Here is a 13,519-nt window from a genome sequence, read left to right on the forward strand (position 1 = left end):
TTTTGTAGTCCCTGTAATCTCTAGTGCTGGGAACTACAAACCCCATCTATTCTCAACTCAGGAAGCAGAAGAAAGTTTCAAATGTCTTTTATTGACCTTAGCAAGATGCATAATAGAAAAATGATCAAAGCATTCTCTACAAAAATAAAAAGATTAACTAGCTACAATCGATATCAACACAATCTCATGGGAGGAGTTGAACTATATTTCACACCAGTTCAACACATCCATCATGTAACAACCTTAACCTTGTTCCTCAGTCTAACGTCGTCCACAAGCCTTTGTTTTGAAATGCAGTAAACACAACTCCCACCACCACCACAAGGCCTGTCAAATGTTCTTGTGACCTACAAGATAATCCGGTCAGTATTTCTGACCAGAGGAGTTGTTCGACATTCAAGTTTCCCTTTTTTTCCCCCACAGGAGTCTTCGGACCTCCCTAGGTGATGTCATAGAAAAGATGGTGGTCCTGAAGGAAAGGAGATGAGGAAGGAAGGGAAGCTTGTTGAGTCCATCACAAAACGTGGTTCTAGGAAAGACCCACTCTTCCATAAGAGTTGAATACTATATCATTTAATATCAGTTTAAATTTACACAAAAACTGCAAAAAAAAAAAAAAAATCTTTCAATTCCTATTAAAGCGAGAATCCACCCAAGTCAAACATGAAATGATATCAGAACTAAAAAGGTATACTGAGCCAGCTGCAGTAGAGATGGGCTAGAGACGAGGGGGATGGTAGGTTTGACCAGGCAGTAGTCTGTTAGTAGGTAGCAGAGGATGAGCTGCTGTGAATAACAATATATAGAGGACACACACACACACACACACACACACACACACACACACACACACACACACACACACACACACACACACACACACACACACACACACACACACACACACACACACACACAGCAGAGAGGGCTTGGTTTGTACATGGTCCAGTTGGAGCGTCCGTCTCTCTGCAGTCTTGTCTGAAAAGACTCCCTATATTGTGCACTAAGTTTGACCAGAATCCACATAGACCTCTGGTCAAAAGTAGTGCACTACCCCATAGACCTCTGGTCAAAAGTAGTGCACTACATAGGGAATAGGGTGGCGTTTGATACACACAGGTTGTGTGTCAGTGTTCTCAGATAGTCTGGTATCCAGCATGGCTCTTCTTCCTGCCGATGAGGTAAGCGATGAGAACGATGAGAACCAGGCCGGCCAGAGCGGCTCCCACGACGATGGGAATCAACATGTTGTCCTGATCCAACTGGCACTCATCCGCTAGAGGGAGGGAGAGGAGGGATGTGGAGGGAGAGAGAAACACAAACAGAAAAAATTATGTAAAGGTCATTGATACAAATAGAGAACTTCTAATCAAGGACAACCATAGAACACAATGACAAAGTGTAGAGAGAGGAGAGATGTATAGATCATATGAAAGGGTAGAGAGAGAGAGAGAGGAGAGATGTATAGATCATATGAAAGGGTAGAGAGAGAGAGAGAGGAGAGATGTATAGATCATATGAAAGGGTAGAGAGAGAGAGAGAGGAGAGATGTATAGATCATATGAAAGGGTAGAGAGAGAGAGAGAGGAGAGATGTATAGATCATATGAAAGGGTAGAGAGAGAGAGAGAGAGAGAGGAGAGATGTATAGATCATATGAAAGGGTAGAGAGAGAGAGAGAGAGAGAGAAGAGATGTATAGATCATATGAAAGGGTAGAGAGAGAGAGAGAGAGGAGAGATGTATAGATCATATGAAAGGGTAGAGAGAGAGAGAGAGAGAGAGAGAGGAGAGATGTATAGATCATATGAAAGGGTAGAGAGAGAGAGAGAGAGAGAGAGAGGAGAGATCATATGAAAGGGTAGAGAGAGAGAGGAGAGATGGAGAGATCATATGAAAGGGTAGAGAGAGAGAGAGAGAGAGAGAGAGGAGAGATGGAGAGATCATATGAAAGGGTAGAGAGAGAGAGAGAGAGAGAGGAGAGATGTATAGATCATATGAAAGGGTAGAGAGAGAGAGAGGAGAGATGTATAGATCATATGAAAGGGTAGAGAGAGAGAGAGAGAGAGGAGAGATGTATAGATCATATGAAAGGGTAGAGAGAGAGAGAGAGAGAGGAGAGATCATATGAAAGGGTAGAGAGAGAGAGAGAGAGAGAGAGAGGAGAGATGGAGAGATCATATGAAAGGGTAGAGAGAGAGAGAGAGAGAGAGAGAGAGGAGAGATGTATAGATCATATGAAAGGGTAGAGAGAGAGAGAGAGAGAGAGAGAGGAGAGATGTATAGATCATATGAAAGGGTAGAGAGAGAGAGAGAGAGAGAGAGAGGAGAGATGTATAGATCATATGAAAGGGTAGAGAGAGAGAGAGAGAGAGAGGAGAGATGTATAGATCATATGAAAGGGTAGAGAGAGAGAGAGAGAGAGAGGAGAGATGTATAGATCATATGAAAGGGTAGAGAGAGAGAGAGAGAGAGAGGAGAGATGTATAGATCATATGAAAGGGTAGAGAGAGAGAGAGAGGAGAGATGTATAGATCATATGAAAGGGTAGAGAGAGAGAGGAGAGATGTATAGATCATATGAAAGGGTAGAGAGAGAGAGGAGAGATGTATAGATCATATGAAAGGGTAGAGAGAGAGAGGAGAGATGTATAGATCATATGAAAGGGTAGAGAGAGAGAGAGAGAGGAGAGATGTATAGATCATATGAAAGGGTAGAGAGAGAGAGAGAGAGAGGAGAGATGTATAGATCATATGAAAGGGTAGAGAGAGAGAGAGAGAGGAGAGATGTATAGATCATATGAAAGGGTAGAGAGAGAGAGAGAGAGAGGAGAGATGAAAAGATCATATGAAAGGGTAGAGAGAGAGAGAGAGAGGAGAGATGAAAAGATCATATGAAAGGGTAGAGAGAGAGAGAGAGAGGAGAGATGAAAAGATCATATGAAAGGGTAGAGAGAGAGAGAGAGAGGAGAGATGAAAAGATCATATGAAAGGGTAGAGAGAGAGAGAGGAGAGATGTATAGATCATATGAAAGGGTAGAGAGAGAGAGAGGAGAGATGTATAGATCATATGAAAGGGTAGAGAGAGAGAGAGGAGAGATGTATAGATCATATGAAAGGGTAGAGAGAGAGGAGAGATGGATAGATCATATGAAAGGGTAGAGAGAGAGAGGAGAGATGTATAGATCATATGAAAGGGTAGAGAGAGAGGAGAGATGTATAGATCATATGAAAGGGTAGAGAGAGAGAGGAGAGATGTATAGATCATATGAAAGGGTAGAGAGAGAGAGGAGAGATGGATAGATCATATGAAAGGGTAGAGAGAGAGAGAGGAGAGATGGATAGATCATATGAAAGGGTAGAGAGAGAGAACACTAGATTAGATCGTGTCCAGTACCTTGTGTGAACTGTCCTCTGGTGATGCCGAAGGGCTGGACCTGCAGCTGGAAGGTGTTGAGGGAGAAGTTCTGGTCTACAGCCAGAGTCTGCTCTGAAATACACATGTAGCTACGCCCCAGGGAGCCACGCAGGTAGTCCAGACTACTGTTACTGGTGTTGAACGGGGCTGGAGGGAGAGACAGGACGGAGGGAGAGACAGGACGGAGGGAGAGACAGGACGGAGGGAGAGAGAGAAAGTGTAGAGAGGTAGAGGTGAACAGAGATCCAGACATTGTTATGGAACAGTAAATCTCCAGCAGAGAGATAGACAGAGAGAGAGAGACAGAGAGAGAGACAGAGAGAGAGACAGAGAGAGAGACAGAGAGAGAGACAGAGAGAGAGAGAGAGAAGTGGTAAAGGTGAGGGGTAGTATATATAATCTCAGTCCTGAAGAGACCGATCATCAGTGTAACATACTGTTACTGTTAGGTCTATATGGACACTATTGATAACAGAGGAAACACTAACCTGTCATATCAGACCAAGCTGCTACCACAGACAGACCAGTCAGGTGGTACCTGTTAGACGTGGTGTTCTGTAAAGACAAGAAAGAACATCAGTCACAGAGGAGAGAGAATTGACAGACAGACTGATAACCAGTCAGGCAGACAGGTAAAGAGACCGACAGACAGGCAGACAGGTAAACAGACGGAGACAGACAAATAGGTAAACAGACAGACTGATAACCAGACAGGCAGGGAGGCAGACAGACAGACAGACAGACAAAAGTGTAAAAGACTGACAGACAGGTAAACGGTAGAGTGATGATGTCACCAGAGTAAACAGGAAGCTGAGGTTGGTGGCACTGCCCTGCGTCAGCACCAGGGTGGCGCTGGTGGGGTCACATGATCCTGAGCTGGTCGTCTGATTGGGCAGCAGGTTTACTACTTCCTGGATAGTCTGTCAATGAGGAGGAGAGGGACAGGTTATGGTGTGTTACTGGGACAATGTGTGTGTGTGTGCACACGTGTACATGAGTGTGTGTGTGTGTGTGTGTGTGTGTGTGTGTGTGTGTGTGTGTATGTGTACATGTGTGTGTGTGTGTGTGTGTATACGTACATGAGTGTGTGTGTGTATGTGTACATGAGTGTGTGTGTGTGTATGTGTACATGAGTGTGTGTGTGTGTGTGTGTACGTGTGTGTGTGTGTGTGTACATGAGTGTGTGTACATGAGTGTATGAGTGTGAGTGTGTGTGTGTGTGTGTGTACATGAGTGTGTGTACATGAGTGTGTGTACATGAGTGTGTGTACATGAGTGTGAGTGTGTGTGTGTGTGTGTACATGAGTGTGTGTGTGTGTGTGTGTGGGTGTGTGTGGGTGTGTACATGAGTGTGTGTGTGTGTGTGTGTGTGTGTGTGTGTGTGTGTACATGAGTGTGTGTGTGTGTGTGTGTGTGTGGGTGTGTGTGTACATGAGTGTGTGTGTACATGAGTGTGTGTGTCTGTGTGTGTGTGTGTGTGTGTGTACATGTGTGTGTGTGTGTGTGTGTGTGTGTGTGTGTGTGTGTGTGTGTGTGTGTGTGTGTGTGTACATGAGTGTGTGTGTCTGTGTGTGTGTGTACATGAGTGTGTGTGTGTGTGTACATGAGTGTGTGTGTCTGTGTGTGTGTGTGTGTGTGTACATGAGTGTGTGTGTCTGTGTGTGTGTGTGTGTGTGTGTGTGTACATGAGTGTGTGTGTCTGTGTGTGTGTGTGTGTGTGTGTGTGTGTGTGTGTGTGTGTGTGTGTACATGAGTGTGTGTACATGAGTGTGTGTGTGTGTGTGTACATGAGTGTGTGTGTGTGTGTACATGAGTGTGTGTGTGGGTTACCTTATTCTGTGAGGCAGAGAAGTGGGAGATGTTGAGCTGCAGTGCCATGCGGGCCAGCAGACAGACGGTCCCGTTGCTATTGGAGACAGAGTAGCTGCCCTGGTTGGGGGTTCCAGGGGGGGTGGGGACGGGGGCGGGGGCTGCTGTGGTGGTGGAGGGGGGTGGAGGCGGGGCTGTGGTGAAGCTCTGGTCAGCAGTACACACACTCTCTGGGAAGAACAGAACAGACTGTTCAGACCAGCTATCACACAACACGGGTCAATACCCTCATACTGTTCAGACCAGCTATCACACAACACAACACGGGTCAATACCCTCATACTGTTCAGACCAGCTATCACACAACACAACACGGGTCAATACCCTCATACTGTTCAGACCAGCTATCACACAACACGGGTCAATACCCTCATACTGTTCAGACCAGCTATCACACAACACGGGTCAATACCCTCATACTGTTCAGACCAGCTATCACACAACACGGGTCAATACCCTCATACTGTTCAGACCAGCTATCACACAACACAACACGGGTCAATACCCTCATACTGTTCAGACCAGCTATCACACAACACGGGTCAATACCCTCATACTGTTCAGACCAGCTATCACACAACACGGGTCAATACCCTCATACTGTTCAGACCAGCTATCACACAACACAACACGGGTCAATACCCTCATACTGTTCATTTAAACACCATAAGGTAAGTGGTCAAAGTCAAACATGTAAAGGAATAACCAAAGTGTTGATGGTCAGTGTACAGTTGTTAATGGTTGATGGTCAGTGTACAGTTGTTAATGGTCGATGGTCAGTGTACAGTTGTTAATGGTCGATGGTCAGTGTACAGTTGTTAATGGTCGATGGTCAGTGTACAGTTGTTAATGGTCGATGGTCAGTGTACAGTTGTTAATGGTCGATGGTCAGTGTACAGTTGTTAATGGTCGATGGTCAGTGTACAGTTGTTAATGGTCAGTGTACAGTTGTTAATGGTCAGTGTACAGTTGTTAATGGTCAGTGTACAGTTGTTAATGGTCAGTGTACAGTTGTTAATGGTTGATGGTCAGTGTACAGTTGTTAATGGTTGATGGTCAGTGTACAGTTGTTAATGGTCAGTGTACAGTTGTTAATGGTCAGTGTACAGTTGTTAATGGTTGATGGTCAGTGTACAGTTGTTAATGGTTGATGGTCAGTGTACAGTTGTTAATGGTTGATGGTCAGTGTACAGTTGTTAATGGTCAGTGTACAGTTGTTAATGGTTGATGGTCAGTGTACAGTTGTTAATGGTTGATGGTCAGTGTACAGTTGTTAATGGTTGATGGTCAGTGTACAGTTGTTAATGGTTGATGGTCAGTGTACAGTTGTTAATGGTTGATGGTCAGTGTACAGTTGTTAATGGTTGATGGTCAGTGTACAGTTGTTAATGGTTGATGGTCAGTGTACAGTTGTTAATGGTCAGTGTACAGTTGTTAATGGTTGATGGTCAGTATACAGTTGTTAATGGTTGATGGTCAGTGTACAGTTGTTAATGGTTGATGGTCAGTGTACAGTTGTTAATGGTTGATGGTCAGTGTACAGTTGTTAATGGTTGATGGTCAGCGTACAGTTGTTAATGGTTGATGGTCAGCGTACAGTTGTTAATGGTTGATGGTCAGTGTACAGTTGTTAATGGTTGATGGTCAGTGTACAGTTGTTAATGGTTGATGGTCAGTGTACAGTTGTTAATGGTTGATGGTCAGTGTACAGTTGTTAATGGTTGATGGTCAGTGTACAGTTGTTAATGGTTGATGGTCAGTATACAGTTGTTAATGGTTGATGGTCAGTATACAGTTGTTAATGGTTAATGGTCAGTGTACAGTTGTTAATGGTCGATGGTCAGTGTACAGTTGTTAATGGTTGATGGTCAGTATACAGTTGTTAATGGTTGATGGTCAGTATACAGTTGTTAATGGTTGATGGTCAGTATACAGTTGTTAATGGTTGATGGTCAGTGTACAGTTGTTAATGGTTGATGGTCAGTGTACAGTTGTTAATGGTTGATGGTCAGTATACAGTTGTTAATGGTTGATGGTCAGTATACAGTTGTTAATGGTTGATGGTCAGTATACAGTTGTTAATGGTTGATGGTCAGTGTACAGTTGTTAATGGTTGATGGTCAGTGTACAGTTGTTAATGGTTTATGGTCAGTATACAGTTGTTAATGGTCGATAGTCAGTGTACAGTTGTTAATGGTTGATGGTCTGTGTACAGTTGTTAATGGTTGATGGTCAGTGTACAGTTGTTAATGGTTGATGGTCAGTATACAGTTGTTAATGGTCGATAGTCAGTGTACAGTTGTTAATGGTCGATGGTCAGTGTACAGTTGTTAATGGTTGATGGTCAGTGTACAGTTGTTAATGGTTAATGGTCAGTATACAGTTGTTAATGGTCGATGGTCAGTGTACAGTTGTTAATGGTCGATGGTCAGTGTACAGTTGTTAATGGTTGATGGTCAGTGTACAGTTGTTAATGGTCGATGGTCAGTGTACAGTTGTTAATGGTTGATGGTCAGTGTACAGTTGTTAATGGTTTATGGTCAGTATACAGTTGTTAATGGTTAATGGTCAGTGTACAGTTGTTAATGGTCGATGGTCAGTGTACAGTTGTTAATGGTTGATGGTCAGTGTACAGTTGTTAATGGTTGATGGTCAGTGGTGAACAATAAGAGTGCGTCCCAAATTAGCCCCGGTCCAAAGTAGTGCACTATCTAGGGAAGAGGGTGGGATTGGGGGCTCAGCCCAGGTGTTGGTGACAGTACCGTCGGGGCTCAGATCGTCTCCTGTCATGTAGGCCTCCATCGTGACGTTTGAGAAGGTGACGGTGGCTCCTCCCACTATGACAGATGAGGCGCTGATACATCTGTAGGTGGTGTTGACCCTAGCAACCATCCCTACAGAGGTCGTCTCCACAGTTACCACATCTGTAGAAAAACAGACAAGACACATTGGTCAGAAATCAAATAATAATCCATTCCGTGTGTGTGTACGCGCAAAGTGTGTTAGTATGTGTGTGTGTGTGTGTATATGTGTGTGTGTCTGTCTCTTTCTAACCGGTGCCGTTGGCCTCTGGGAAGGTAGCGACATCACTGAGGTTGTACTGCAGGGTGAGGTTAGCGACGCTGTACAGAGTGTCATTGGATGAGAAGCTGAGGCCCAGGGTGTGGCCATCCCCGAACAACGCCACGAGCCAGGGGGAGCGGCCGTCACCCCCACACGAGCTGGCCACACCCACCACCGCCGACCCTGGGAGGGGCACCATCACCGTACGCTGGAGAGAAGAAGAAGTTGTACATTTAAAACATGTTCAGGATAGTACCGTTTGCCCAAACTCATGCACACAGTGGTCCTGGGAAGAGAGACTTATGTTCAGGACATTATCAAAAGTACAATCTGTGTTTCTCTAAGCCGGAGAGGATTGTGGGGGATGTAGTTTACCGTGCCGTTGGCGGTGTCATAGGTGATGGAGAAGGAGGCGGAGAGTTCAGCTTTTATACAGGTGGAGTTTCCCTCTGTCACCTCCAGAGTGACCTGAGACTGGACTACTGTCACACAACCTGGGGAGAGACATCATCATCATCACCATCAGCAGCACCATCACTTGAGCAACAACCTGAGTAGTATTATCAAAGACAGTACAGTATGAAGATAGGCAGAAATTGCTTCTCCAATAGAAATCCACGATCACGCTTATAAGTGATATCTAGGTTGTGACTCAAGATTTAGAGAAAACCAACTACTAAGGAAGAATTCTTCACTTCTCTTATTGACTTCTCAAACCCCAAACCTCGGCCTGGTCTGTTTCGCAAGCATTCCTGTGTGACGCACATCGTAAGCAGTCTTGCGCCTCTTGGTTTAGAAATTCTGTGGTGCTAGTCTCATCTCACAGCTGCTGTACAACCTGAGAGACAACAACAAGCAAACTCCATCCAGTGCAGGGAAACATATCAGTACTAAGCAATGACCAGCAGAGGGTAGTAGAGGGCTAGAGTTGAGACAGGGACTCAGGTCCCATATCAATCTAGAGTTGAGACAGGGACTCAGGTCACATATCAATCTAGAGTTGAGACAGGGACTCAGGTCACATATCAATCTAGAGTTGAGACAGAGACTCAGGTCACATATCAATCTAGAGTTGAGACAGAGACTCAGGTCACATATCAATCTAGAGTTCAGACAGGGACTCAGGTCACATATTACATTTACATTTAAGTCATTTAGCAGACGCTCTTATCCAGAGCGACTTACAAATTTACCTTTTTTTTTTATATTTAACTAGGCAAGTCAGTTAAGAACAAATTCTTATTTTTCAATGACGGCCTAGGAACAGTGGGTTAACTGCCTGTTCAGGGGCAGAACGACAGATTTGTACCTTGTCAGCTCGGGGATTTGAACTTGCAACCTTTCGGTTACTAGTCCAACGCTCTAACCACTAGGCTACCCTGCCGCCCCACATATCAATCTAGAGTTGAGACAGGGACTCAGGTCACATATCAATCTAGAGTTGAGACAGGGACTCAGGTCACATATCAATCTAGAGTTGAGACAGGGACTCAGGTCACATATCAATCTAGAGTTGAGACAGGGACTCAGGTCACATATCAATCCAGATAGACAGATAAGTGATTTCACAGCCTGAACACACGTCTACAACATAATCCAGAACCCTCACGTCTACAGCTGAGAAGCATCCCCACCTGTACGTACGACCAGAATAAGTTCTAGCAGTTCAGTTCCAAGCATGGGAGGAGTTCTAGAATGTTTCCCGTGATGATGTAATGACAGTACAGATGTAAAACTGGCAGGTCCCTCCCACCTCCTTCGCATGTACAATTACCAAACCCTTTATTACCAACCCTCTAGTCGGCACACACAGCCTACGACAGACTATTAATACCTGCTATGTTTCAAAATGGCACACCCTATATAGTGCACTATTCAGACTGATTTACACCTGCTGGCTACCACAACAGACACAGAGGTCGAGGGGTTAAATATGTGTCTAGGGACATACTGTTAAAGGTCAGGTTATTAGTGTGTGGCTAAGGAGTGCCTGACCAGAGGGCGTGTCTCAATAGTGTAGACTGGCTTCCTTTCTCTCCTCAGAGGATCAGTTCATCCAAATCCAGCCCTAGTGTTCAGACAGAATGAATGTCAGATAAACTAAGAGTGCATTCTAAATTACACCCTATTCCCTATATAGTGCACTACTTTTGACCAGGACTATTTTTGAGCAGCCCTATAGGCCCTGGTTAAAGGTAGTGCACTATCCCCTATAGGCCCTGGTCAAAAGTAGTGCACTATCCCCTATAGGCCCTGGTCAAAAGTAGTGCACTATCCCCTATAGGCCCTGGTCAAAAGTAGTGCACTATCCCCTATAGGTCCTGGTCAAAAGTAGTGCACTATCCCCTATAGGCCCTGGTTGCAGTTTTCTTGAAGATCACTCCGCGACCCTCACGATGCAGAGCTGTCGTTCAGCAGCAGATGATGCGCTGTCAGCCAATGACTTGTTATTCTCACTCGCCGCTGTCATCAAATAGACTCATGCTAGCCACAACAAGTTCTGACTGAGCTCAATTGTCATGAAACGCATATACAGCGATGAGTTTCTCTCTCTTTCATACAAACGTATAACGAGGAGCACCAACAATGTCTTTTGTGTGTGGAAGTGCTTAGTAATGAGTCTCGCATAAGGAACAAATTAATGAACCGACATGTCCTGACCAAACATCCACAGCATTACGGTAAACCCAGGAAGTTCTTTCAGAACAGGGCGGAATGCTTCAGGAAACATCACTTCGACAGTGGAAAAGTAAGTCAGCTAGCAAGGCATTGTCATTTTATAACAGGTGATGATAAGCAGAAATAAGGGAGTACTAACTAACTCTTATAGTAGTAGATGTGAGTTTCTCTTTCAAACAATCCCCTGGCCTTGTACACAGCTAATAGCTAACATTCGCCAAAGCAAGTTAGCTACTGATAGTGCAGCCGTAGTAACAGTACAGATGAAGATGAAAATGATCAATGCATTCTACAGAAGATAATGGTATAGGAAACCTACAAAATAATAGCAAGAACCCCCTCTGCAGTTCAGAAAATACTGTCATAATGCTGTGCTGATAAACATTTACAATACATGTTTAATCTTACAGTACATCTTACTGTAGAAATGATTGTTGAAAACTAGTTAAGGTTGGAACTGTTGCTGTTAAAAGACTAGTCATCATTTTTATTCTTTACTGGAATAAACTGATTGAAGCAAGATGTTGTTTGAGGCAAACCCACACAGTTCTGGGTTGCTCATCTACAGCAGGAAGTGGTCTCCTGCCTGACTGAGATAGCAGTAGATGTTCTGGTCCTGTTTGGCACCACGTACCGATGTGAGTCAGGGTTCTCAACTCTGGATTACTTAAAAAACAAGTCCAGAAAAAGTCAAGGCTGAGAATGACCTCAGTGTTACACTGTCTAAAACAGAGCCCAGAATAGACCTGCTGCTGTTAAATACATATTTTATATTCTGAACTGGAATAAACCGATTGATCACATCACACAGATATAGACCAGAAAAGGACTGTGTGTGTGTTTTCTGGTCTAAATCTGTGTGATGTGATCAATCAGTTTATTCCAGTTCAGAATAAAAAATGACTTGTATTTTAACAGCAACAGTTCCAACCTAGACTTACTTTCAACAATAATTTCTACAGTGAGATGTACCGTAGGCCTGATCACTTTTACAGTAAGATGTACCGTAGGTCTGATCATTTTTACAGTAAGATGTACCGTAGGCCTGATAATTTTTCATCTGTACTGTTACTTAGGGTTTCACTATCAAAAAGCCTATTTATGTATAGTTGCATATTTTCCTAAGCTTGGGTCCCAGGAAAACTGAATTTACTGGGTTATTGGGTCCATTAACTATCTGTCCTGGTTGAGAGCAGAGAGCAACAGGCCCTGCTGTGCTTCCATCATGCACCAGTGTGATGATGACTCAGGGAGTTTTACTCCAGTAGTTGAACATGACCCTGCCTGCCTCACATCCTCCATAACACACACACACACAGAAAGAGATAGCAAAACAGACAACACTGAAACAAAGAGCAACCACACTATAACACTGTTTCCACAGCAGTAGAGAGAAGACATGTGACTCAACACTGTAATCACAGGTTGACTACCACACACACCTTACCAACCCGATTCCCTTTCTTATGTAGGCCTGGATCTTATCAATATTAAATACAAAATAAAGGCAAGGGACAATGTTTCAAATGTCAATGAACCTGTGACCTGGCCCATGAATAGCAGCACAGCACACAAACTGTCCACAAAACAGTAGAAACAAATCCTAACCACAACTACATGAGGCCTATAGCTTATAGTCGGTTGACTTGACAGTGCTGTGACAACACATCTGTGTGTTCGTGTCACTCAGTATGCGCGGCCACCGGCCAGCTAATGGTCGGTCATAGAGAATCCAGTGTTTCAACACACAAAGCACCTCTACGGTCACGTGAAGCGTTCCCGGAACAATGGGTTGACAGAGAGACAGAACGCGCTGTTGATTTTAGGAAAACAAACTGCCCGTTTGTCTGTTCCCATTTGATTCACTTGACCTTCTACCGTCTGTCACACAACATGTCCTAGACAACATGACGAAATCAACATGTTGTGTACAAATACGACAGAGAGAAAAAAAATAACACGTAACACTGAAACGTCCATAAATATAACGTATATCCAAAAACATAATACACGAATATTCTTTATGCTATAGGCTCCTATAGATGTATATATGTATTTCTAACTTCCTTATGCCGAATTAACAAGCCACCATACTACACGATAGTAAAACACTAGCGGAGATTATGGCGTCGTTTCATTTCCCCCTCCGTCTCAGTAACAGTCCTCGATCGACCACCACTATAGTAAACACTTACCAAGAATCGCAAAGCAGGCGATCCCGACAACGAATGGACATGTTCGAGTCATGTTTCAAGTCCAGAGTTCAGTTTAATGGATAGCACAAACCGCTTGTCCAAAGCAGCTGTCCAGGCAGTGCAACAACAGCCCCGAAAAGTAAAGATCGACCTTCCTTTAACTCTTATTCTGTCCCCTTTATTTGGCCGTTATTTAATATTTTTTCATATTCGTGGTCCTGTTTTCGGAGCAGGTTGCAGAAGTCGGACAGTATCGCTCCCTTTCATGTCCTTAATACGAGGAGGGAACGTCCAGTCA

At 44.0% G+C, this 13,519-nt stretch overlaps 1 protein-coding gene across 1 annotated transcript; it reads right to left on the minus strand.

Moving 5' to 3' along the window:
- Positions 1–71: 71 nt before the first annotated feature.
- On the minus strand, positions 72–13,519 carry LOC120041292 (lysosome-associated membrane glycoprotein 1-like). The gene is made up of 9 exons (XM_038986229.1): positions 13,222–13,519; positions 8,723–8,841; positions 8,339–8,555; positions 8,047–8,208; positions 5,246–5,454; positions 4,210–4,335; positions 3,904–3,970; positions 3,395–3,562; positions 72–1,276 (listed from the first exon to the last, which is right to left on the minus strand). Exons 1-9 carry the CDS (start codon positions 13,271–13,273, stop codon positions 1,137–1,139), a joined length of 1,260 nt encoding a protein of 419 aa, XP_038842157.1. The 5' UTR covers positions 13,274–13,519; the 3' UTR covers positions 72–1,136.

This window comes from Salvelinus namaycush, unplaced genomic scaffold, assembly GCF_016432855.1.
Source record: "Salvelinus namaycush isolate Seneca unplaced genomic scaffold, SaNama_1.0 Scaffold431, whole genome shotgun sequence".
In the NCBI taxonomy this organism is placed as follows: Eukaryota; Metazoa; Chordata; class Actinopteri; order Salmoniformes; family Salmonidae; genus Salvelinus; species Salvelinus namaycush.

Bases quoted from the DNA above. Each gene is read 5' to 3' on its own strand.
- LOC120041292 (XM_038986229.1), bottom strand. From the start codon at position 13,273: ATGACTCGAACATGTCCATTCGTTGTCGGGATCGCCTGCTTTGCGATT. The intron at 8,556-8,722 runs GTAAACTACATC...TCTTCTCTCCAG, and splicing joins ATGACACCGCCAACGGCACG to CGTACGGTGATGGTGCCCCT. The intron at 1,277-3,394 runs GTACTGGACACG...CCCTCCCTCTAG, and splicing joins CAGAGGACAGTTCACACAAG to CGGATGAGTGCCAGTTGGAT.